Source organism: Hemiscyllium ocellatum, chromosome 39, assembly GCF_020745735.1.
Source record: "Hemiscyllium ocellatum isolate sHemOce1 chromosome 39, sHemOce1.pat.X.cur, whole genome shotgun sequence".
Classification (NCBI taxonomy): Eukaryota; Metazoa; Chordata; class Chondrichthyes; order Orectolobiformes; family Hemiscylliidae; genus Hemiscyllium; species Hemiscyllium ocellatum.
The window spans coordinates 29,288,910-29,315,592 of record NC_083439.1 but is presented as its reverse complement, the minus strand read 5'-3'; the positions used below and the strand labels follow the sequence as shown (position 1 = coordinate 29,315,592).

Genomic DNA, 26,683 nt, shown 5'->3' with positions numbered 1-26,683 from the left:
ATAAGTATATGAAGAGGAAGGGTTGAGAGAGATATGGGCCAAATGCTGGCAAATGGCACTAGTTCAGCATAGGAAACCTGACCATCATGGATGAGTTGGCCCTCAGGGACTGTTTCCATGCTGTACAATGTTATGAGTATATTAGTTTTATTCTGGTAAACTACTCCCGCAGTAAGAAACATGTTGATGTGTTTATGTTTATATTTCACATTTTGCTTCGATCCTTAATTATTACCTCATTGTTTCAAATAAAATGTGCCTTCCTCCATCAGTGCCTTTTGTGAGTGGGAAAGGGACGACTTGCATTTATATGGCACTTACACAGCCTCAAGTTGACACAAGCCTTTTTAGAGGTATTTGGGTTCTTTGAAAATATTGAACAACTTCAGAAGCGCTTATCAATTGTGCAATGCTTTGGGATGCTCTGTGTTATGAGGGGTAATTTTATACTTGCATTCTCAGAAAGCAGTGCAGTAGTGACTTGTTTTAATGATGTTGATGAAAGGATAAATATTGTCAGAGACAGTGGTAAGACAGCCCTCTCCATATCTTAACAATGTACTGGATCTGTGAGTGCCGTGAGGTCCTGAATGCACTGTTTCATCCCAAGGATTCCTTGCTGACAGTGCAGCACTCCCTCATTACTGCACCATTGTGACTGATTAGAATTTAACCTCTGGCCTGGATATGTCCCGTAAGGAATTCATTGACCATTTTAAAACCGACAGTAAACGCTGGAGTGCACAACCTTACAAAGGAGCGCGATTAGGGCCGGAAATGCTGGTTGGGCCAGATATTAGTTCAGAAAAGAGTCTGTTATGGGGCATGACAATGAGCCGTACGCGATTACCTCTGATCATCCGTTCTCTCGTTTGCAAGTGAGAGGAGGGTCTTTAAAATTCAAACTGGATGAGTAATGCAGCATCAGGAGCAAATCCGTGAAGCATTTATTCTACATCAGAGGTGAGTTATATTAATAATGCAGCTCTGTTCTAAATAAGGATCAGAGACACTGTGATATTTCACTGTTAATATACTGCAGCCTTAACTGCCTGACAGTGAACTGTGGGAATAGGTCGACCTTGTTCACCTGCCCTCCTGCCTTCATGATGGACTTCTTGCAAATTAGGAGCTTGATTTGGTACCATATGGTGCCTGCAGTGACCCTGAGAGAGGTGCTGTGCTTAGTAAACGTATCAGACTCCTGTCTGTACATCGAACATATTTTCTCTGTAATGAGCGTTTTTTTTGCAGTGGGATCAGAACAGTTCAGTCCCAGTTCTTCAACTGAAACCATATGAAACCCTGCAGTAAACTCAGGTTGTAAATGGAGTATCATTTATTACTGTTTGAAACAGGGTATTCCTTGTCTGAAGAATAATTAAGCATTTGGTGATGTGCTTTGGTCATAAGATTAGCCATCTGAAATGTAACTTTCCTTATAGAAATAAAACGATTATGCATTTGCGACAGAAGGCAATGCTTGAATTCACTAGAAATGACCAAAGCAAATAGCATAGGCCCATTCTCAGGGGATGTTAGGCAAGTTATTTACTTCCCTATGTACTTTCAGAGGTCAGTGCAGCAGAAATGTTCACTGATGTAGAATTTGATGTCAAGACTTGAGTTTCTATAAAAGCATCCTCAAGTCCTTCTCCTACCCATGTCCACATCCACTCCTGTAGGGTCATGCACCCACACAGAAAGTTGGTCCCAACTTGAAATCACAACACCATGTAGAAAATGTGTCAGTATTATTAGAAACAGACTCACCTGTGGGAATCACAATCGTGAAACTAGTTGGAAGCTTTTAACTTAACGAGTTTTCAATGAAGAGTTGTTGAGTTCTTTGACACGCTGACTGTCAAAGACTGGCATGATTGTTGAGTGGATTGTTGAGGAGCTGTATTAATCTGTCCACTCATTGGCTGTCCCTCCATTCAAAGACCCCATCTATTCAGTGTCATGGTTTCTGTTGCGAGTCTTTGTGTAAGTAAAGAGTACGACTATTCAACCACAGTCTTAAGGATGGATGTGGCAAGACGTCCCACCGGAGCCAGAATGTAGAATTTGCTTCCTTTATATTTCTGCCCAGTAATAGGTAATTAAAAATTAATAAAATTGCAGAAAAAGGAGGCAAGCTGCTGAAGCTTTTGATCTTAGTTACATGAGGACAAAGGCAAGAATGCCAAACTTCAAGCTGTCGTGATTGGAGTGAGGTTGGCCAGGTGAAATAGAATATGAATTCTGTGATTGGTTGCTAACTTGGGCCAATCAGGGAGTCATGACTGACAGGCATCTTAGGGATTCTCTTCACTCTAGGGACTGACTCTTGTCAGAGTCTATGTACTGTACACATGTAAATAAAGGGTGACGGGATACTTGCTTCCGTGGAGTTATTTCATAAACAATCAATTATAGAGAAAAGCACGCTGTTTGGTTGGCACCTTGATGGTGATTCTTGTGTTAGTTCTGAGGAGGGCAGTAACGGTCACTTGTTTGCAACAAAATTTCAGTTTGGTCCCACCAAGCAACTGTTTAAAAAATGAACCTTTGATCTGTGTTATGAAGTATGGATGTTTCTCAGGACTGACTGAAGAGTGACAATTGCTAAGAATCACCTTTTGTGAGTTGAAGGAATCTAATGAGGGTGTCGGTTGGCTGTACGTTCTGTTTGCTATTCAGTAGGATCATACCTGATATTCAACTTTAGTCCATTTGCCCTTCATTCCGCAACCCCCCCACCCACCCACTCTGTCTTGTTTCTCTCAGTCCCCAAAAATCTATCACTTTCTGTCTTGAATTACATAATGGCTTTCTGTGGTTTGTAAAATTCTGGCAAAGTTGAGAGATAAAAATCGTTGCCATATAATTGCAAAATAAAAGGTAATGATGTTATCAGTGATGGCAAGCCTCAGAAACTCACTGAGTGCTTTATTGTTTTGACTGATCAATAAGCATTACGTTTCTCAGTGTGTTGAAAATATTGGGCGAAATCGCTCCTATGTTTCTTTGGATGTGCTCTGATCATTCTTAAACCAGCCCTGATTGACTGAGTTGACTTTTGGCCTTGTTTGGGAGAAAGTGAGGACTGCAGATGCTGGAGATCAGAGCTGAAAACGTGTTGCTGGAAAAGCGCAGCAGGTCAGGCAGCATCCAAGGAGCAGGAGAATTGACATTTCGGGCATGAGCCCTTCTTCAGGAATCCTGAAGAAGGGCTCATGCCATTCCTGAAGAAGGGCTCATGCCCGAAATGTCGATTCTCCTGCTCCTTGGATGCTGCCTGACCTGCTGCGCTTTTCCAGCAACACATTTTCAGCTCAGTTTTGGCCTTGTTTGTCAATCATTCAGCTTGACATGACTACAGTACACAGAAACCACACGCACACACACTTGCACTCTCTCACGCACTGTCAAACATACACACAGACAACTCATTCACACTGTCTTCCACCCCCCCCACCCCCACCGCCTCTCTGTCTCTCTCACTCTCTCTCACACACACACAGACACGTATTGCTAAATATCACTGACTTTGGAAATGTTTGTGGCTGGGAAGCAAGTGAAGGTGGCATTTCGAACTTGAATGCAGTTTTATCCTTCTGAAAGAAATTTCCTTTCTGATTTGTGTATCATACTATAAAATAAAACTTGCAGTTTGTCCTGTTTCTTGTGTAGCAACAGAGTGCTACCTGTGGAAATGACCCCTTCCTCTGGTTAGGACACAAAGCTAGACAAGCTGAAACAGAAATTGCTGGAAAAATTCAGCAGCTCTGGCAGTATCTGTGGAGAGAAAGCAGAGTTAACATTTTGGGTCCAGTGACACTTTTCAAGCACGGCTTGCTTTGCCTAGTTTGATAGGATCATTGCTAATCACCTGACTGGATACAGTGTATCTCCATTTGATAGGATCATTACTGATCACCTGACTGGATACATTGTATCTCAATTTGATACTTCACCTGAAACTTTCACTGGGATCTCTGCACTCCTCCGTCTACTCTGGGCATTTGTGCTTCCCTCCTTCAGGACTACCAGCCCACCATTGGAGGCTGTGCCTTCAGCTGTCCAGACTTTGAGCTTTGGAATTCATAAGATTGTCACAGTAAAGATTGAAGCCATTCGGCCTATCATATCAGAACTGGCTCGCTGAATGAGCACTCGTCTCTTTGTCAAATGTCTGTCCAATTCCTTTTTGAATGTTTTCTTTGAAATCAGTGAACACTCAGACAGCCATGCTCCAGACCACAATCACTCACTGCATAGAAAAGGTTTCTAACATTCCACTTGTCGATAACTTTAAACCTGTGTCCTCTCGATATGACCTTTAAACAATTGAAAATGCTGTACGATAAGCAGTCCTAACTTTTCCAGTTACCCTGTCCCTGGAACTGTTCTCATGAACCTTTTCTGCACTTTCTCTAATGATTTCACATCCAAAAATGCGATGCCCAAAAGTGGATGTAGTACTCCATTTGAGGCCACACTAGTGTTTAATACAGTAGCTTCCTTTCTCTTGTACTCTTTGCCCCTATTAATAACAACTATATGTTTTATTATCTGCATTCTCAACTGTCCTGTCACCTTCAATGATTTATACACATGTACACACAAGTCCCCATGTTCTCCCTATCAAAATGAATCATCTCTCACTCTCCTGCATTGAACTTTATCTGAACAATCTGCCCATTCCACTAACTTGTCTATATATCCTTTTCCAATTGTACACTATCCTCCTTACAGTTCACAGTGATTTCAAGTTTCATCCTATGTACCAAGTGCATCAAAATCTACGTCATTGATGTACGTTAAGAAAAGCAAGGGACCCAATGCTGACCCCGGGGAAACTCGTTTCGAAAATTTGTTTCAACCCATGGAGCATGCAGCATTTACTAGCCTCTGTTTTGTGTCATTGAGCCATTGGACGGGTTGGACCGAAAGGATTGTTTCCATGCTGTACATCTCTGTGACTGTATGACTCTGTGATTTAGTAACGGGGCGAGGTCAGTCAGCTCCTCGACCCTGCTGCATTATTCAGTATCATCATTGGCCAGTCTGACTGAAACCTCAACTCTGCAATCTCACCTATCTCTGATGATCTCTTGCATAATGGAAAATCCATCTACCTCTGCATTAAAATAATTCACAGATTCTGTTTCAACCATAGTTTCAGAAAGAAAGTTCCAAAGACTCAGTGTTATCTGAGAGAAAATAATTTACCTCATTTGTACATGGGCAACCCTGATTTGGTTCTATAGTTTGTATCAATTATTCCATCCCTGTACTTCCCAACACCCCCCTCCCCCCCACCCCCCCACCGCCCCCCCCCCCCCATCTTTTCTCCTCTTTGAAACCATGACTTAAGAACGACCTATCTCTTTAGCCAAGCTTTTAGTTTAAACTGATCTAGCATCTTTTTACTTTATGAAATCTCAATTGGTAGCTTAATTGAGACATTATTACACTTCTGTTGAGGACTGTTAACACTTAAAGAATTCCACACAATCAGCTGACAGAAATTTGTCACAAGGTTTCAAAATAATCGCAAACTTTAATGGAGATCAACAAAATGAAATTAAGAACTATCAATTTAGCACTATAGCTTGCATTGTCTGATGCAATGACCACAGTTCTGTTTTGTATTTGGCTCTAAGAATTCCTTAGACTTATAAAATCTTGAAGCTTTATTTACTTTTCTTGGCACCAATTCAAAAGGTGTGCCACAACCCTCCAGAATTTACTTTGACTCTGCTTAGAATTCCAGCTTTTCTTAAAGGTCGCAATTCGATTGGGTGAAGGTGTAGTTCTCCATTTGTTTCGGGGCCTTGCAACCCTCTATTTTTTCTTTATAGACCTTGGGACTGTGGATGTCTCAGCTCCTTGTTGAGGTTGCCAGTGGATATGCAGTTGCATCTACCAAGTGCCCCAAAAATGGGTCTTTCATCCTTCAAGTCTTTGTACCTGTCCATTTACCTTTGTAAGATAAACTTCAAGTAGCTTTTAACTGCAGTTAATTCCCAGCTAGTTTGAATTACATTCACATAAGAATGAATACTTGTAACTTGCTGAAACTTAAAATTATGTTCGAAAATCTGAGATTTTGGTATTCACAAGAGCACCTTGGGAAATCGTACATTACAGACACTATATAAATTCAAGTTGTTGAAGGAATACGTGTGTATTTGCTGAAAGTGGTATTGTAGACCGTTGTTGAACAATAAATTGTGGCTCTTTGCACCTGTAAACAATCTTTGCCCTGAAAGCAGCAGACATATAATTAGTTTTAATATGTCATCCATATTTTTGCCTCCCTAATAAATAACACACCTTTCAGCTGGAACAAACGATACAGACTGTGGAGGTAAATGTTATTGTTACTGCTCCTTCGCAGCACATGAACCTCATTAGTCAGTACTTAAACATGGTATGGAAGCATTCTTTTGGCGATGGCTCTCTGAGCTGCAATATAAATCATGACACTTTCGTAATAACGCTGGCACTGCCTGCTAATGGAGCGTGTGAACCCGTTCATAAACAAAGAACAATAACACTGCTGCATGATTCATTACCTCATAAGGTGGTGTCTGCTAAAATTTTGTGCTTTTGTGACTTGCAGTATAGTAAAGATTCACAGGGGATTCTAGGGAATGACATTTACCCTTGACTAGTGAGTCAGTCAGCTCTGCTTTGATGCAAAAGTAAAGGAGATTAACTCCATGTGATACAATTATGTAAAATTGCTGTCTGCACTTCCCTTTTTGCCTTATTGCCTCCTTTAAAGTAAACACCAACAATTGTCCCTAGCACCATCAGAACACAAGAATCTGTTGAATTTGGTCACGTATGTTTTATGCATATTTTTAAGGACCTCATGTGCAAAGTACTTTATTTTTCATGGAGAGGCTACTGGTAGTTGCTGTTGTTTTATCTATAGGCAGCCAGTGGCCCAGGAGTTCCTGGGGGAGAGTGTGGAGGCCTTTCAGTCAAAGACTAAAGGAGGAACCCAAGAGAAATCGTGTAAACAGCTGGCAACAGCCTGTTACATATCTTGGATTCCACCCATTTCCACTGAAGTTACAGTGGCTTAATCCCTGAAAAATATTCGACTGTATAATATAAAATGTGTACTTCTGTACGTATGAAGTAGGATGCTAGTCCTTGAGGAATGTGTTGGAAGATTCAGGTGAATAAACAGTGCAGAAGATCTAAAAATATTATAAGGTTGAGATTTTAGGAGCAAAATTATGATGGTTTAATGAGGAAAGAAAATTAATAAGGAGAGATGACTTTTTTGCATTGTTGCAAGTTGGACAGAACTATACATAGAGTGACAGTGACGTCAGTCAAGATGCTTGATTTCAAATGAGTATATGATTTGCCAAATCAGGTTAACTTTTCAGTATTGAAGGTATTATTACTGAAACTGGAAGGTACTCCTACAGAAAGTCAGCCAAGGTAATTAGAGACACAATTCGACTTTGAGACTAAACAGGTAAGTCTTCTGTGATGGGCATCAAATGTTTTTCCTGTGGATTTTAACTTGAATAATTTGGAGGTCCCGGTGTTGGACTAGTGTATACATAGTTAAAAATCACACAACTCGAGGTTATACTCCAACTTCCAAATAAACCCGAATAGGGCAGTACAATGGCTCAGTGGTTAGCACTTTTGCCTCACAGCACCAGGGACTTGGGTTTGATTCCAGCCTCGCGTTGCAGATTGCACATTCTCCCCTGTGTCTGTGTGGGTTTCCTCCAGGTGTTCCGGTTTCCTCCCACAGTCCAAAGATGTGCAGGTCAGGTGAACTGGCCATGCTAACTTGCCCATAATGTTAAGTGCATTAGTCAGAGGAAACGGGTCTGGGTGGGTTACTCTTCAGAGGGTTGATGTGGACTGGTTGGGCCAAAGGACCTGCTGCCGAACTGCAGAAAATCTAATCTAATCTAAACCTGTTGGACTCTAGCCTGGTGTTGTGGGAGTTTTAAACTTGAATGAGGTTAAATTGAGCAAAGCAAAGGGGATGGATGAACTAAATGAGTTGAGGTGGGTGAGATTGCGAATTTCTAAATGGTGGAGTCACTTTGCTTAGGGTAGGAATGTCGAAATAATGCTGTATGAAACTTTCTGAAATGTAAATTTATCGAGTGACAGATGGGGAACCCCAGGCAGACTTACAGCCCAGACTCTACGTCTTGCCTGTTTTCTTCAGGAATGTTTAATTATTGCTCATTTATTTGAGCAGACTATTTTAGAACCAACTAATTTTTATTAACATGATAAATTTGCACTTCTTTTTATGGCAATAAATCACTGGCTTGAAACCCTAATCAATTAGCCATAGAGTCATAGAGATGTACAGCACGGAAACAGACCCTTCGGTCCAACTCGTTCATGCTGACCAGATATCCCAACCCAATGTAGTCCCACCTAATAGCACCTGGCCCTTATCCTCAGGCTACTTTTGGAGTATTGCGTGCAATTCTGGTCTCCTTCCTATCAGAAGGATGTTGTGAAACTTGAAAGAGTTCAGAAAAAGTTTACAAAGATGTTGCCAGGGTTGGAGGGTGTGAACTCTAGGAAGAGGGTGAATAGGCTGGGACTGTTTTCAATGGAGCGTCGGAGGCTGAGATGTGACCTTATCAGAAGGGGCATGAATAGGATAAATAGACAAGGACTTTTCCCTGCAGTGAGGAAGTCCAGAACTTGAAGGTATAGATTTAGGGTGAGAGGGGAAAGATATAAAAGGGACCTAAATGACAACTTTTTCATGCAGAGGGTGGGGTGTGTATGGAATGAGCTGCCAGAGAAAGTGGTGGAGGCTGGTACAATTGCAACATTTAAAAGGCATCTGGATGGGTATATGAATTGGAAGGGTTTATCTCTGCAATTTAAGAGTGCATGGGCCATGTATACCATAGAATCATGGAAATGTACAGCATGGAAACAGACCCTTTGTTCCAACTTGTCTATACTGATGAGATGTCCTCAATAATCTAGTTCCATTTGCCAGCATTTGACCCATATCCCTCCTATTCATATACCCATCCAGATGCCTTTTAAATGTTGTAGTTGTACCAGCCACCATTACTTCCTCCGGCAGCTCAACCCATACACATACCACCCTCTGTGTGAAAAAGTTGCTCCTCAGGTCCCTTTTAAATCTATATATTTGTAATCATGTAATCATCAACCCATTTAATTTTCACCATAAACATTTTGAGATTTTTTTAGTATCATCTTCTCTGTTTTTATCTTTTGTTGACTTTTTCTGGGATTTTTGAAGGGTCCAATCATTATCATTGCTGACAATTTGAAATGATATTGAAAACATTAATGGGCAGGACTTCCCTATATCACCTGTTAAAAGTAAGGGCAGTTTGCTGCCTCGTTCTTGGGTAAGCCATCATTTGGTATTACTTGCACTTCAGGCTTTCACTGTGCCATATTTGAATCTATGTAACAGTACGTGCATTAATGTATAGGATCCTGTAGTTGGCAGGCAGAAGGAACATTGTATGCACATAAGGCCTGTTTTAACTCAAAGAAAGAGATGACAGCCATTTTCTGGTTTCTGCCAGGGCACATTCTTGACTAATCAGTTAGCCCTCCTGCATAAATAAAAGGTATACAAAGGTTGTCAGTTAACTGTCACTCATCATTAGCAGGTGCACTCTCCATGGCAGTGCCATAATCCACTTAACCAATCAATCAGCACTCTTCTCTCATGCAGTATAATTGTTACTTTCCCTTTCCTTTGCTATTTCTTGCGAATTGTCCTGATCATTGCTGGATAAGTGCATCGACAAGATGTGCCCCTTTTCTCAACAAGCTCTTAGATTGTAATGCTTCCATTGTCAAGATGAATTGGGGAACATTACGTGCTAAATCTGAGTACTGTTCAGATGGATAAGTGATCTCACAGCATTACTTGATGAACAACATGGGAACTCTTAAAGTGTCCCAACCAACACGAGTCTCGTAACCAGTGCTAAAATAGGGATGATCCGCTTACTGAAGCTTTGTCTTCTGTGGGAGCACGGTGTGTGCAGATTGGTTCCTCCATTTTCTGGATTACAATATTGACAGCACTTCAAACATCTTTCTTCAGACACAGTTTTTTTTTGGAACGCTGTGCGGCTGAGAGAGGCGCTATTTCGTAGAATTCACAGATAAATGCAAGTTTGATTTGTGTGTGGGGATGAATAAATATTTGTACGTTAGTCACGAGGAATATATTCTATCGTTGTCTCACTTGTGTCAGAAGGAATAGGGAACATTGTAACCATTAAGCAGGATCTTACCGTGGACTTCAGGACCCTGAAGTTGGGTATGAAGTAGGTGCCTCTAATTTGCATTTGATGGCATTGACACCAGGAGATTGATTTTGAGAGGAAACCTGGAGGTTCAGCAGCTCCAGTTGTGGGTGCTGCTGAGGCAGGTCAGAGATTGAGAAGTTGCTTCCACATAGAGACAGTTTAGATAATGTCAGGGAGGTGGGGCTGAGTTTAAAATTAAATCTCACAGGGACCAAGCAAGCAAATCCCTCCAAAGCTCTCTGACAGCAGCATTTGGTGCATAAATGTGATCCTCACTTCTGGCAGCCCTCTGAATGGATCCTGCAGTTCCTTGAGCTCCCCAGATTAGTGCAGAGAGGGCACCTCCATAGTTAATGGCTATGGCAGTGAAATACTGACATGTACAAAGGTGACAGTAACGATAGTGGTCATTTACGAGAGTCTGAGAAGAGAGATGGAGTAGAATCCCTATAGTGTGGAAGCAGGCCATTCAGCCCATCAAGTCCTCATTGACTCTCTTAAGAGCTTCTCACTAAGTTAGACCCAATCCCATCTCTGCAACCCTGCATTTCCCATGGCCAATCCACTTAACCTGCACACCTTTGGACTGTGGGAAGAAACCACAGCCCCCAGAGGAAACCCGCACAGACATGGGGAGAATGTGCAAACTCCACGTTTGCCTGAGGCTGGAATTGAATCCAGGTTCCTGTGCTGGGAGGCAGAAGTGCTAATCCCTGAGCCACCATGCTACTAGTGGTCTGTGCAATGTGTTGTTTAGTGTAAAAAAAAGAAATCCAGATAACATTCAAAGAAGAACCAAATTGTCGTTTAGACTGGGGCCCATACTGCTGTTAGCATAATACCAGTGAGTACTGCACTGTAAGTGTATACGACCTAGTCCCTTAAATATGCATGTGGACTACCCACCACCTTGCAGTAGCCAATAAACCGGCCTTCCAGCTCACCCCTTGGAAACCTCCCCAGGGGTAACAGTACACCCAGGATCCCTCCGAATGTGACTCCCTCCTGTTTCTCCAACCCTTCCCACTTCTATTAACTTCCTGGTTCCAGGAAAAGTTGACTGCTGAAGTTTAGTTTTATTTTTCATTCATCTAGTGGCGATTGTCATGAAAATCAAATTTTCGAAGGCACTGCACCTGTCCTTCTGTGCTTGATGCTAATATTATCCAATTGTTAGATGCAGCTATGAATCGCATTAAGCAGAACATACAATATGGAAACAGGCTATTCAGACAGGCCAGCTGTGTTCATGCTGTATATAAGCCTCCTTTCACCCTGCTTTCTCAAACTCTTATCAATATACCCATCTACTTTTTGTCCCCCTCAGTTACCGATCTGGTCTCACCTTCAGTGTAGTTGCGCTATTGACCTCAACTACTATTCTTCAAGGCAGACATTTTTTTCTATGTCTATGTCTAATCCTTATGTAATTTTATGGTCTTTGCATTCATGTTTCCTGATATTTATAATTATACAGAGCTGATATCATTCTTACAATTTTTGTTGTACCTTCCCCTGTGTGTCTATATCCTTAAACAACTTAGTTTAGCACTTAAGATATGCTCCACTGATTTTTTTTTTCTTAACCAATCTTAACTGGTCATATGCAGGGAAAAGTGATCCATTCTGTGTGCTGGAGCTGGGCAATGATAAGCTACAAACTCACACTGTGTATAAGAACCTCAATCCTGAATGGAACAAAGTCTTCTCGTTGTAAGTTGCTCTTAAAATTAACCTGAAAGTTGTATCTCTTCATTCCCCCAATGTGGGGATCAATTTTTTTGAGGGTTAAATATAAGAAAATCCTGCTTTTCAAGCCTTAAGCAGCACTACATGATAAACACATTAGTTATTGCTGGCATCATTCAATTTTTCTGTGTAAAATCCTTTTCTCAGTACAATATTTAATATCAAGTAATATTGAAATTTTCTATTAAATGTTATGTAAAAGACCTTCAGAGTGAATTTAATAACAGCCTTAAATTATGTGCTATTAAAAGAGCATTAGCCTAATCAGAAATGATTGGACATGTTGTGACAGTACATACTTTCTAATGGTGTCTTCCTGTCCTGTTTATAGTGACATCAGGGACATCCATGATGTCCTTGAGGTGACAGTCTTTGATGAGGATGGAGACAAGCCACCAGACTTCCTGGGCAAAGTTGCAATACCCTTGCTTTCCGTAAGCTAGACATTTTGTACTCACCATCGGTTTTACTTACAGGTGTTACTTTTAGAGATTAGTGTTCATCAGGTTTTTTTTTACACCAGTACCAAGCCCATGTCTGTGTGATATCAAAAACCCTTTCACTTAAGCTGAGTGGGTGAGACTCCTGTTGCCCAATGATTATATTCAGATTCTTGCCTAAGAGATTTTGACAGGCAGCAGAACTTATAAAGATTAAAACTTTGCCACGTTGTTATATGTAACCTATGGCCCTTCTACGAGTGATCTGTAGAAGCCCAAGATAGCCAAGATCACAGTTTCAGTTTGTTCTGCTTATCAGCTCTAGACCCTAACAGTTTAAGCATCACAACCTATCTCCAGCTGCATTCGTTCCCTTTCCAGGCAAACAGGGACATAACTTGCCCATAATCCATTGCCAAATTAGTTAACGTTGTGCCAAGTAATGGGTGATGCTGTCCTGAGAGTTACATGTTGAGCTTTAAGTTGCTTAACTCTTGAGGAATGAGTCAATCATTTTAGAACTGAAGGTGGAACAAGCAAGTTAGCCCTAATTTCAAGTTACTTGGGTCCAAACTGACCAAAGAAGGGAAGGAGGATAGCCCCATCCTGGTAAACTATAGACAGAAAGCAGCTGAGAAACGTTAGAAGGTGGTGTATGTGACTACTCAACCAACATAAATGTTACCTTCTTTTGCTCCAAACTCTACTGGTCTAATGCCAAAAGGCTTGAGAAATTTCAAGGCCCATAAATTGTGTGTAGAATGTGCAATGGTCAATCAGTGTTCATTATAAACTATTACAACTACGCGGAAAAGCTGAGCATCATCGAACCTTATGTCAAGTCTGGGGAATCAGCCACACATCAGAGAACCATCACCCCCTCTCCCGGCTTTGATTTAATTCCTCCTTCTCTGCTGACCAGCCGAATCCAGTGGAAATTTTCTCATGGAGATACTTTCACTGGTTTCTCATTCTCCATGATTTCAAACCCAATGTCAGCTCATTGTGCTCGCTATTCAGAGTTCAGTACTTTCTTATCTGGAGGATCATGTAAATATTGTGGAGCCAGAAACTGGGGAAAGATGTAGTGCAAGGGGTTATTGTTAATATGTAAATAAGAGGGTCTATATTATTAATGAGGTAAACTCACATGATTACTGGAATTAATGAGAGCCTGTTCCAGGTGAAACCTCATGTAAAGCCTTGTTCTTGTATAGTTGAAAGACAAAAATAAAAGATAAAGTTTCCCAACTGCTTAACCTTCCATAGTCTCCATTAATTGTCAACTCAAACAATGACCCATGATGATGATGATAACAGATGAACTTTCCTTAATGCCTCCTTCAATTTAAATGCACCAACTCATTGATCTTGCTATATCATGGGACCTTACTACTCGAGGGCTATCACTGATTACTTCCATTCACCTTCCCTTTCCTCCTTCCAACTCAATTCCTGTTGCGTTTCCCCTGGTAAGAAACAATTCCTCTGTCCACTCTCAGCTGCACTTTCTAAATCACAGCCTAGTCCATCAACCCCACAACAACCAATCTTCTTGAACGTATGCTCACATCTGCATTTCTATTCCTAGTTCTCTTTTAAACCGTTACTCTGTCTCACAATGTGAGGTCAAGCAGCTTCCAAACAACCGATTGAACTAGGTGAGTAAATAGGTCACTGAGATGTATCTGGCTTTATTTTACATTTTGGTACATAGTTACATGAGGATAACCATTGTCAGATTCATTTAGTTAAAGTGTAAAGGAGACCTTAACCCTAGGGTCACGACCTGGGTTAACATTGAAGCAATAACCCTGGAGGAAAGGCTTCATTTCAGACTCCACCTGACCCTTTAAACATTCCCAATTTGAACATTGGTACACAAACAATTTTAGCTTTGCAACAGTTCACTGCGTGTGCGTGCGTGCGTGTATATATACACACAGTCACTGGGTTGATCCTGCCACTTCCATTTTTATAGGTGAGTGAATGTGCGAGTTTGCATTGTTAAGTTTTGTTTCCACTGAGCTTTCTCCTTTGTGACTCTAGATCAAGAACGGTCAAGAGACTGCCTATTTTTTGAAGAACAGAAAGCTGGGCCGACCAGAGAAAGGAGTTCTTTACTTACAGATGGATATTATCTACAACCCGGTGAGTGAGAATGGAAATACTGCAGCACAGATTTCTTTGCAACCCTGTTGAACAAGCTGTGATGTAATCATATTTCATGACCTTACCTTAGTGGGGAATATGGTCACAGGTTCACTGTAACTCTGACAGTGGCAATCATTTTGTACTGAACTATTCTAGGCTTCTTCAATGCCAGAAAGGTAATATATGGGCCCAACACTTCTGACCTCAAATCAGTGCAGAGTGAGGATGGACCCCTTTCGAGAGACGAGAAAACTTTAGCCTTTGATGGGTGAGAACACTTGAAAGAACTCCTAAGCCATGAGACCATCGTAAATAAGAGCCAGTTTGAGGAAGTTCCCCAGCTCCCCATCAAAGATGGACTCAGACTCCCATCTAGTGGGGCAGAAGTCAAAGCTACCATTGGACAAATGGAGCATAGGAAAGCTGCAGGAATGGATGGGATTCCAATGAACATTTCAAATTTGGAGGAGTAGACTTTCTTGGTCATCTCCATCAGTTGTTCCTGAAAATCTGAAACAAAATGAAAATCTCTGCTGAGATCAAGGATTTTGCCATCATCACTGTCATCAAGAAAGGAGACAAAGTGTACTTTGGAAAATACCAAGGGATCTCCCTATTCCCCATTGCCAGGAAAACCATCATGTGACACCTCACAATGGAGCCTGGCTGATTGACAGCAACTCATGGACCAATCAGTGGAGGGTGGGCAGGGCTGACAGACCAGACAGGAGCAGCTGGTCTTCTGACCCCATGACCATTAACCTTGCCAGGAGCTTTCTCCCAGACTCTGAAGCGATCCTTCTGGAAAGATAGTGTGGCTTCTGACCAAACTGGAGAACTACGGACAATTCCAAGAGAAATACCGGAACACGAACCACTTGATTGAATCTGCCACTTTGCATTTGGAATATTGTGAGCTGTTTGGGGCCCTCTGTATAAGGAAGGATGTGCTGGTTTGAGAGGTGGGTTTAGAGGAAGTTTACAAGAATAATCTTGAGGACGAAAGGCTTATCATATGGGGAGCAGCAGAAGAATCTGGGTCTGTACTTGGAGTTTAGAAGGATGAGGGGGACATCTGCTTGGAACTTACAGCAAACTGAGAGGCCTGGATAGAGTGGATGTGGAGAAGATGTTTCCACTGGTAGGAGAGACTAGGAGTAAAAAAATGAGGTCTGCAGATGCTGGAGATCACAGCTGAAAATGTGTTGCTGGTTAAAGCACAGCAGGTCAGGCAGCATCTCAGGAATAGGGAATTCGACGTTTCGAGCATAAGCCCTTCATCCTGATGAAGGGCTTATGCTCGAAACGTCGAATTCCCTATTCCTGAGATGCTGCCTGACCTGCTGTGCTTTAACCAGCAACACATTTTCAGGAGAGACTAGAACCCAAGGGCATAGCCTCAGCGTGAAGGGACAACCCTTTAGAAGTGAAGGAATTTCTTCAGCCAGTGGATGGTAAATCTATGGAACTTACTGCTGCTGAAGGCTGTGGAGGCCAATTCATTTATTATATTTAAGACAGAGATAGATAGTTCTTAATTATTAAGGAGATCAAGGGTTACAGTGAAAAGGCGAAGAATGGGTTTGAGAAACGTATCAGTCATGATTGAATGTTGGTGAAGACTTGATGTGCTGAATAGCCTCATCCTGGTTCTGTATTTTATGGTTTTGTTGCTGCCACCAGGATATGAACTTGTAATGTTTGCGAGAATGATGTGGAGAGTCAGTACCATCCTTAGACACCCAACATCATTAGTAGCTATTTTAAACTGAAGTACAGAAGTGATGGGCTATTTATTGAATTTAGTCATTGTAACTGAATCACAGTAGAAATGACTAGGGCCTCCAACCCCTCCGTTTTTGCCTCTCCAGACGTCCCCTACAGTACCCTTCCACCGACACTCTCATTTGTTTGGCCGAACTGGTCCTCACCGTTAACAATTTCTCCTTTGAATCATCCCACTTCCTCCAGACCAAAGGGGTAGCCATGGGCACACGTATGGGCCCCAGCTATGCCTGTCTCTTTGTTGGCTACGTAGAACAGTTGATCTTCTGTAATTACACCGGCACCACTCCCTACCTCTTCCTCCGCTACATTGATGACTGCTTTGGCGCCACCTCGTGCTCTCGCGAGGAGGTTGAGCAATTCATCAACTTCACCAACACATTCCACCCTGACCTTAAATTTACCTGGATCATCTCTGACACCTCCCTCCCCTTCCTGGACCTCTCCATCTCCATTAATGACGACCGACTTGACACCGACATTTTTTACAAACCCACCGACTCCCACAGCCACCTGGATTACACCTCTTCCCACCCTACCTCTTGCAAAAATGCCATCCCATATTCCCAATTCCTCCATCTCTGCCGTATCTGCTCCCAGGAGGACCAGTTCCACCATAGAACACACCAGATGGCCTCCTTCTTTAGAGACCGCAATTTCCCTTCCCACATGGTTAAAGATGCCCTCCAACGCATCTCGTCCACATCCTGCACCTCTGCCCTCAGACCCCACCCCTCCAACCGTAACAAGGACAGAACGCCCCGGTGCTCACCTTCCACCCTACCAACCTTCGCATAAACCAAATCATCCGCTGACGTTTCCGCCACCTCCAAAAAGACACCACCACCAGGGATATATTTCCCTCCCCACCCTTCCGCCTTCCGCAAAGACTGTTCCCTCCGTGACTACCTGGTCAGATCCACGCCCCCCCTCCCCTACGACCCAGCTTCCCATCCTGGCACTTTCCCCTGCCACCACAGGAACTGTAAAACCTGTGCCCACACTTCCTCCCTCACCTCTATCCAAGGCCCTAAAGGAGCCTTCCATATCCACCAAAGTTTTACCTGCACATCCACTAATATAATTTATTGTATCTGTTGCTCCCGATGCGGTTTCCTCTACATTGGGGAGACTGGGCGCCTCCTAGCAGAGCGCTTTAGGGAACATCTCCAAGACACCCGCACCAATCAACCACACCGCCCTGTGGCCCAACATTTCAACTCCCCCTCCCACTCTGCCAAGGACATGGAGGTCCTGGGCCACCTTCATCGCTGCTCCCTCACCACCAGATGCCTGGAGGAAAAACGCCTCATCTTCCACCTCGGAACACTTCAACCCCAGGGCATCAATGTGGACTTCAACAGTTTCCTCATTTCCCCTTCCCACACCTCACCCTAGTTCCAAACTTCCAGCTCAGCACTGTCCCTGTGACTTGTCCGACCTGCCTAGCTCCTTTTCCACCTATCCACTCCACCCTCTCCTCCCTGACCTATCACCTTCATCCCCTCCCCCACTCACCCATTGTACTCTATGCTACTTTCTCCCCACCCCCACCCTCCTCTAGCTTATCTCTCCACGCTTCAGGCTCACTGCCTTTATTCCTGATGGAGGGCTTTTGCCCGAAACGTCGATTTCGCTGCACTTTGGATGCTGCCTGAACTGCTGTGCTCTTCCAGCACCACTGATCCAGAATCTGGTTTCCAGCATCTGCAGTCATTGTTTTTACCTCCAGAACTGAATAGCCTGTTCCTTTGGCTGTTTTGATAAAAGTAAGCTGAAGTATTAATAGTCAGTATATCCGGCAATATCAAACTATGCAGAATCTAACAGTAAAGCTTCTCTTCGCTGGCTATGGAAACCATTGGCAAGGCCACTATTTTCTCCCCGTCCTTCGTTACCCTTGAGAGGGTGACTGAAAGCTGCCGTTCTGAACCACTGCTTGAAGGTGCCTCCGCAATGCAGTTCGGCTGGGAGTTGCAGCATTTCGACCATGAGGGAGTGGGCGACATGTTTCCAAGGTCAGGGAAATATGTAGCTTGGGGTTGATAGCGTTCTCGTGCCTTTGATGCATTTATCGTGCACAAAATGCTTGAAGCCATTTCTGCCACTTTTTGTTTTGAATTATTGTACTTCCTCTGATCATCGAAATCAGTGTTTCACTGTTGAATTTCAGAAACCAATTCCCTGAACACAGTGAGCAGTAGTTAAATGCATTTAGATCCACAGGTTTTGGTGTTGTTTCTATACAGTAGACCTTCGGACCACTGCAGTTAATCTCTTTAAATAAAAAATAAACTATGGCTTTAACTTTATAGTGAAATCTTCCATTGTTGTTATTTGGTAACGTCAGTACTGATGGTTCTTTGTTACTAAACAGATAATGGTAAGTTGCTAACTCTATTACAGAACAAATTGTGTGAAAACACTATTTCTGAATAGACTTCAACAGTGATATGCATTACACAATGTGTTTTAAAAAGAAACAATTTAAATGCGTGAGAAATTATTGAGGCTCTGGTTTGGATTGCAAGTGAACCAGATTTTTTTTCTCTTTAATTTGATGCTTCGGTGAATTTCATTTGAGATGTGGAGTGTTAGTGTTCCAGTGGAACACAACGATAGACACACAAGGGCAACTCTGACTGACGGTTAAAGACATCCCACTCCAAATTTAGATTTTATGCATTCATTCACTGCAAATTATGTGATTTTCGCATCTGTTTTTCTAGAAGTGGATATATCCTGTGTGAGAGAGCTGGAACATCTAAAGTGACTTTGTGGGGAATCAGCAAAGAGCAGAACCAGTGTTTTGCTCACGGTGCAATGATGTTAACGTGAATTTGTCCGTAGGATTATGTGGGAAAGACCTCGTGTCTAGAAATAAGGCAACTTTGGATTCTCTTTAATAGTGTGAGGTGAAAATTTAGACCTTTTTACACTGATTCTTGCATTTGCAATTAAAGTCAGAATTTGCAGACGAGGATGCAAAAGCTTGGGTTATGTCAGTGTAAACAATTGAGTTCTACAGAGAGAGTGGTGAATACTTCAGCTTTCCAGCATCTGTAACACTAAGTATTACTGTAAATAAAGGCAATGTCTTAATTTATGTTCCTCTCATATTGTATATGGTAGTTAACATTTTAATATTAATAATAATGAATGGCAGGAAGGAAAGCTGGAAGGAAGAACTGAAAGGCCTGTTCCTTTTGCTGACTGTTTTGTTCAAGTGAGTTAAAATAGTTACAGTCAGTACATCCAGCAATATTAAACTGTGCAGCATGTAACTGCTGTCCTCTGGCTGGATTGCAGTCTTAAGTCCCTCACTATTATTTTATATCCCTCATATCTTTTATGAGGCTTTGGTTTCTCGGCATTGAACTATCAATTAAACAAGGTGCTTTTAAGAAAATGCAAAAGCAGAAGCTATTAACGGTGTATGTTTTGGGACTCAAAAGAAAAAAAGATTCCAAGGTATAGTCAATAACCCCCCTCCCACCTTGTTGATAATCTCTTCTGTTGGGCAAAAGTTACAAAAAAATTAAACACAGAACCAACAGATTCAAGAACTGCTTCTTCCCTGCCGTTATTAGACTTCTGAATGGACCTCTCAAATTTTACATTTAGTGTTGATCTTGCTGTTTGTGCACTTTCTCTGCAGCCATAGCATTATATTCCTCGCCCTTTTCTATTATTCTATAACCTTTGTATGGTATGACCTGCCTCTAGTGCATGTCACAGTGGCTTAGTGGTTAGCACTACTGCCTCACAGTGCTAAGGACCTGGGTTCAATTCTCACCTCAGGTAACTGTCTCTGTACAGTTTGTGCATATTTCCCATGTCTGTGTGGGGTTCCTCCCACAGTCTAAAGATGTGCAGGCACGAGTAAATGTAAAATAACAGGGTAGGGGAATGGATCTGGCTGGGTTATTCTTCGGAATGTCAGTGTGGATATTTTGGGCCTAAAGGCCTGTTTCCACACTGTAGGGATTCTATGATACTATGTGCAAAACAAAGTTTTTCGTTGTATATGTGACACTAATAAATCAAATAAAATCAAAAGGACTTTTGACAAATTTCTTTTTAAGACCAGAAATAGTGGTTTGGGGCCATGCTGCCCATAAACTTTATGTTTCTTCAGAACAAACATGGAAACGGGAAACTAACTTGTCGATATGTAGTTGTCGATGTGAGGGCTGGAGCTACGTCCAATATATCGTCCAGTTCAAGCAAGGGCTGATGCAGCAACACTCAGTCAAGAAAAAAATGAGGAAGTATGGAAGGAGTTATGAAAGGTTCTAGTGAAAAGGTTAGCGTTGATACAAAACCAGTTTTCTGGATGTTTACATGACTGGCTATTGTGGTGAAATTATTTTATCCCACAATGCCTTAGATAACCAGCAAATCAAGGAGTAAATTCATTGAGACTGAACTTTCAGGTGAGTGTCATATTCTAAGAAAGCACAGCTTATTTTTGATCAAAATCTCAATACATGTCAATCTTCAGACAACAAACATGTTTCTTCCATCGAATATCTTTTATTATTAGAGTGTGGGTCCTATGGTGTTGTTATGCTGTCTTCAAGCCTGGCTTCTAATGGGAACACAAAATGGGTGAATTCCAGCAGGTTTGCTGGATCATGTTCTCTTACTCGTGGAAACTTTCTGAAAATGCTCATTTTGTTTTTAAACTTCCTCAGATTAAAGCAAGTATCCGGACATTTAAACCCAAAGAACCAAGAAATCAAGAAGAAAATGCCAAATTTTCCAGAAAGGTACTTGAATATTCTACACCGACAGCTGTAATTTGCAAATTTGTGGTTTCTCAATTTACTTGTTGAGCCCATTGTGTATTCTTATTGACGGTTCTTGCTGTTAGAACCCTGAATGATGTAACAGTATAGGTAATGTCACCATAGTCCCAGAGAACCATAGAGTTGCTCTCTCATTAGAGAGATGCAACTGATAGTGAGTTTAACCTGAGGGTCACCATGCCTCAGGGAGGGGAGAGGTAATGGTAATCTTACCTGGTATGGGAATTGAACCTGAGATTTTGGAATCAGTCTGCATTGCAAACCAGCCAACTGTGCTAACTGAACCACTTTAACAGTTCTGAATGGAGAGCATGATTATGGGGTCACCGGTGTAAAATTTCAGGGCACATAATTTTATTTTACTGAGGGCCTGGTGGAAGCTCTTAACCATCTATATGTTAATATGGAATCTCTCGCGTAAGGCTGTAAATATTCAGGAACTAGTCTGGGAAAAATGCAGTGGAATCTCTAGCTTAAGGCTGTAAATATTCAGGAACTAGTCTGGGGAAAATGTAGTGGAATCTCTCGCTTATGGCTGTAAATATTCAGGAACTAGTCTGGGAAAATGCAGTGGATGCTGTTGTAATAAATACTGATGACTGTTAATTAAGATCTGAGACGCAGTAATAAGAATAGTACGTTAAAATCTTCCAGCTTTGTGAGCATGTGATGCGAAGGCATAAACTATGCCCTTACAAGTGTTTTGAAGCTCTGTTTAGAGAGATGGTTTAATGTGTATCTCAGTTATACAATGCAGGAAAGTGAACGTGAGGACTGCCAGATCAGCCATGATCCCATCCAATGAGGAGCAGGGGCACAAGGGGTTGAATGGCCTACTCCTGTTCCTATTTCTTATGATATATTTCTAGATATTAAAGACATAAACAGATGTGAGGATATTGCGTGCAAAAAGCAATGAGGTTTTAGGTTTATGTTCAGTGTCTTGTATGCTCAAGCACGAGGTATAAGAGTGTACAATGTCACCACGCACAGCGTTATCTTGGGTACAAAATACCTCGGAACAAAATCTTAGTTGCAGAAATAGCAAACTAAAGAGGTAAGATAAGAAGTTCGGCACAATAGTTGTCTTTGCACAGAAGTAGAAAAATAAAGAAATAGAGTTAAAATGTCAAATGTTCTGGTCCTTTCTTGAGCCATGGTGCTCACAGATGTCCCAAGCTGGGCTTCCTCAAGAGACCTCGCTCGCTCTCCTCTGCATTGGCCGTACTGTCACCTCTGCTGAGGTAAGACTAATGAGGTGGATGATCAGCCATGATCTACAACAGCATTGGGGAAATTTTACATCTATCTTAAAGAGCTTTGTTATCCAGGTAAACTCAAGTGATTGAGGAGGGAGGAAAGGGGAGAGGGGGGGTAGTGTGGAGAAAGGTCACAAAGTCTTCGCTGCTGTCTGACTGTTCAGCATGGCCTTTGTTGGAATCAAACCCCTTCGGGCTGAATCATTCGTCCGAGAACAGTGAAGGCAAATTGGTGCACTGCTGTTAGACTGCACAACTACCATTGATCCAGTCTCTTCCCCCGTTTGTTTGATGTTCACAGACATTAACGAGGAACGTTCGGCGTGTTCGGAATATCACCAGGGCGATATGGAATACTTTGCAGTTCATCCAGAGCTGCTTTGAATGGCATTCTCCCCAGAGAAGTTTAATCGCCTTTCTGGTAGGTGATATTATTGCAATCTATAATTCTCATCTGCACAGAAGGAGAACAGTGTTCTGACCATAGGAGCTTCAGATATGGTACAGCAGCATTTAAGCTACACTGCAATATCTTAATATAGAAAACCTCTAAGTTAACAGTCTTCAATACAATGGTCACGTGGTCTTGCTGCTTCAAGAAAATACACATAGAAAATGCAGCATGGAAACAGACCCTTCGGTCTGACCAGTTCATGCTGAACATAATCCCAAACTAAACTAATCCCACATCCCTGCTCCTGGCCCATATCCCTCCAAGCCTCTCCTATTCATGTACTTATTTAAGCATCTTTTAAACATCGTAACTGTGGCCGTATTCACCACTTCCTCAGTAAGTTCATTCCAAATGCACCCTGTGTCTAAAAAAATCTACCCATCATGTCTTTTCTCAAATCTCTCTCCTCTTACCTTAAAAATAATCTTGAAATCCTCTATCCTCGGGTAAAGAAACCTGCCATTAATTCTGATTTTCTGGCTTTTAAATGAAATATCACATGAGGGGATTCCTGGACTCTCCCAGGAATTAACTGTAAATTATCTTGAAGCTATCCCTCTCCTTAACTCTATAACTGACTAGCTTGGGCAGAAAGTTGGGTGATAGTACCTGAAAAGCTGCCAGGAAAATGCTAACTGCCCTATTTTCTGATCTACCCTTTACTTTGGAAGGGGTCTACTGCAGGCTATCCACCTGATTCTGTTAGCACTGGGTCCTTTTAGTAGAGAAATCAAGGTATACGCTGACATTGGGCAGCCTCTGTCGCCATTTCGAGAGGCGCCCAGCCTGCATCTACAGCCCCTTTTTAATTGGTAATGCAACCAAGGAGGTTATCATCTGGTTAGTGCAAAATCATTGTCACTGTCAATGAGGAGTAAAAGTACTCCCCCTAGTGTCAGACCAGTACCATGGACCCTGTTAACCCCTCCTTTTCTTTTGTGTCAGGCCAGTTCGATCTCCAGCCTAATGAAGACAAACCACTTGATGCTGGAAATCTGAAATCAAGACAGAAAGTGCTGGAGATACTCAGCTGGTCTGGCAGCATCTGCGAAGAGAGAAACCGAGTTAGTGTTTCAAGTCTGGTTCTGATTCTTCTTCACAACCAGATCTGAAGCCAAGTCGTATCGGGATTCAAACCCATAACTCTCTCCCTCTCTCCGCAGATGTTGCAAGACCCTGCTGAGTTTCTCCAGCACTTTCAGTTTCTGGTTTTGATCTGCAGGTGGCTAACCTCTGCGATGCTTCAGAGTGGCAAACTGGAGGGGCCTGTCATAAGCAGCACATGATGTGTCAGTAATGTGATCTGGTCTGTAGTTTGTACGGGGATATTCATTGGTCTACCTAGCACACCATGCTGCCAGATGTACCCTCTTGACTTTGGTTTTGTGAAACTGTTGCGCCATCTACCATACAGTTAACCGTCTGAATTGCTGCCATATTTTAGTCCTGGTTATCACCCTTTTCAAGTATATTTGGATATTATAAGAGTAATGAGTTTGCATGATCATAAGAAGATATTTCTAAAACAACCAGTTGGGTACTTCTGAAGTATGCTGAAAATGTGTTGCTGGAAAAGCGCAGCAGGTCAGGCAGATTCCAAGGAACAGGAGATTCGACGTTTCAGGAATCCTGAAGAAGGGCTTATGCCCGAAACATCGAATTTCCTGCTCCTTGGATGCTGCCTGACCTGCTGCGCTTTTCCAGCAACACATTTTCAGCTCTGACCTCCAGCATCTGCAGACCTCACTTTCTCCTACTTCTGAAGTATATCCTATGTTGTAATGTGGGAAACATGGCTGTCATGTCCCACACTGTGACAATTTTGTTTTCTTATTCATGTTGGTTGGGAAATAAATGTTGGTCAAGATCCTGGGCAGTCTTCTCTGCTCTTCCTCAAAATAATCCCTGATCTATGTTGCCTACATCTGTGAAGGCATTTGCCACATCAATATAGTTGTCCCTCTGATAATTCAGAGCTGGTGTATCAGTCTGGGCTTATTACAGCAACTGCGAACGGGGTATGAACGTAACCTCCTGACTCAGTGTATGAGTGTATCATCCACTGAGACAAGTTAGGCTTGACTCACAAAAGTGACAGACTGTTGCTCGGCAGCATTAATTGCAATCTTTTGGGAGAATGCCAAAGATGTATCTTTGTGCAATTATCAAACTCAACACCTCTGCAAAATCAAGGGTTGGATGGTTTGGAAAGCTTCTGGTTGATGAGCTCAAGTTAGGTGGCAATGGTGTGGGTTGTGAAGAGCCATGGTTGAATATATTTATCGGCCTTGTGTTCAAAAGCATTGCTCTGGACAATTTTGACTCCCATAAGTGTTCAATTATAAATTTTTTTTTTAGAAAACTGCCAAATGCTTGTCAGCTTGGATTTTAACATTATTCATCGGATACGAGTTTCTATAGCGTTTGGTTGTAACATTAATAATTGAGAGAGTTCTAAGAATTTTGAGAGAGTCAAAGTAAACTATTTCCCTGTAACTAGCTCGAATATCACCTGTCCCATTTTCCCTTGAATAAAAATGTAAAACCTAGGTTGTTATTAATCTTCCTTCAACTTTTCAATGATTGTAATAATGTTGTTAGCCCCATTTTAAAAGTGATTTCTGTCTTCCTTCATGTTTCTCAACTACTCCCCCCATTGATGAGCACACTGGGAATCTGCTCACTATTAGGGGTGTAGGTACAGCAGCAGGCTATTCAGCTCCTTGAGTATGCTACGCTATAAAGTTCGATCACCATTGGTCTCTCATGAACCCGTCTTGAATCGCTAACCCTTAACCCTGTCTAGTGAAAAGGTATCAGTCCCAGTTTTGATATTTCACTTGAGATCTCTCCACCCCACCACCATCACTGATAGTTTTGAGGTGAAGTGCTTCTGATTTTTACTCTTCTGTGTGTGTAAAAATGTTTGCTCTGATGTTCCCTTAGATTGAACTGGTTCTAAGGTTGAAAATGTGTTGCTGGAAAAGCGCAGCAAGTCAGGCAGCATCCAAAGAGCAGGAGAATCGACGTTTCGGGCATGAGCCTGAAGAAGGGCTCATGCCTGAAACGTCGATTCTCCTGCTCTTTGGATGCTGCCTGACCTGCTGCGCTTTTCCAGCAACACATTTTCAGCTCTTATCTCCAGCATCTGCAGTCCTCACTTTCTCCTTGTTCTAAGGTTAACTGTGTGACCTCGTGTTACCAACATTGTTTTTGAACCACTTGCTGTGATGATGTTCAAAGAATGACGTGGGTTACTTTCCTTTCTAATGTTCTCTGCCTTCCTTGGTAATTGTTCTGTCATTATTGTCCAATTCCTGGTAATAGCTGAGCTAAAAGTAGGGCACTGACAGTGACGAATTCTGCTGAGGAATAAGTGGTGTGCTACTCAGTGACCTCATAGGATCCCTACAGTGTGGGAGTAGCCCATTGAGTCCACACCAACCCTCCAAACAGTATCGCATTCTGACTGAACCCCTGCTCTATCTCTGTAACCCTGTACTTCCTATGGCTAATCCACCTAACCTGCACGTCCCTGGATACAATGGGCAATTTAGTATGGGAAATCCACCTAAACTGCACATCTTCAGACCGTGGGAGGAAACCAGAACACCCAGAGGAAACCCACACAGACACGGGAAGAATTTGCAAACTCCATGCAGGCAGTCACCCGAGGATAAGAATTGAACCCAGGTTGATAGCACTGTGAGGCAGC

At 42.2% G+C, this 26,683-nt stretch overlaps 1 protein-coding gene across 4 annotated transcripts in view; it reads left to right on the top strand.

The window, feature by feature from the left end:
- LOC132834373 (multiple C2 and transmembrane domain-containing protein 2-like) overlaps nucleotides 1-26,683 on the top strand; it is a 521,106-nt gene that overhangs the window by 318,814 nt on the left and 175,609 nt on the right. For all 4 annotated transcript variants that reach the window (XM_060853214.1, XM_060853212.1, XM_060853211.1 and 1 more), the window contains exons 13-17: nucleotides 11,927-12,029; nucleotides 12,397-12,499; nucleotides 14,555-14,656; nucleotides 21,142-21,216; nucleotides 22,816-22,935. In XM_060853214.1, coding sequence (XP_060709197.1) covers nucleotides 11,927-12,029; nucleotides 12,397-12,499; nucleotides 14,555-14,656; nucleotides 21,142-21,216; nucleotides 22,816-22,935 — 503 coding nt within the window. The remainder of the gene's footprint in view (nucleotides 1-11,926; nucleotides 12,030-12,396; nucleotides 12,500-14,554; nucleotides 14,657-21,141; nucleotides 21,217-22,815; nucleotides 22,936-26,683) is intronic.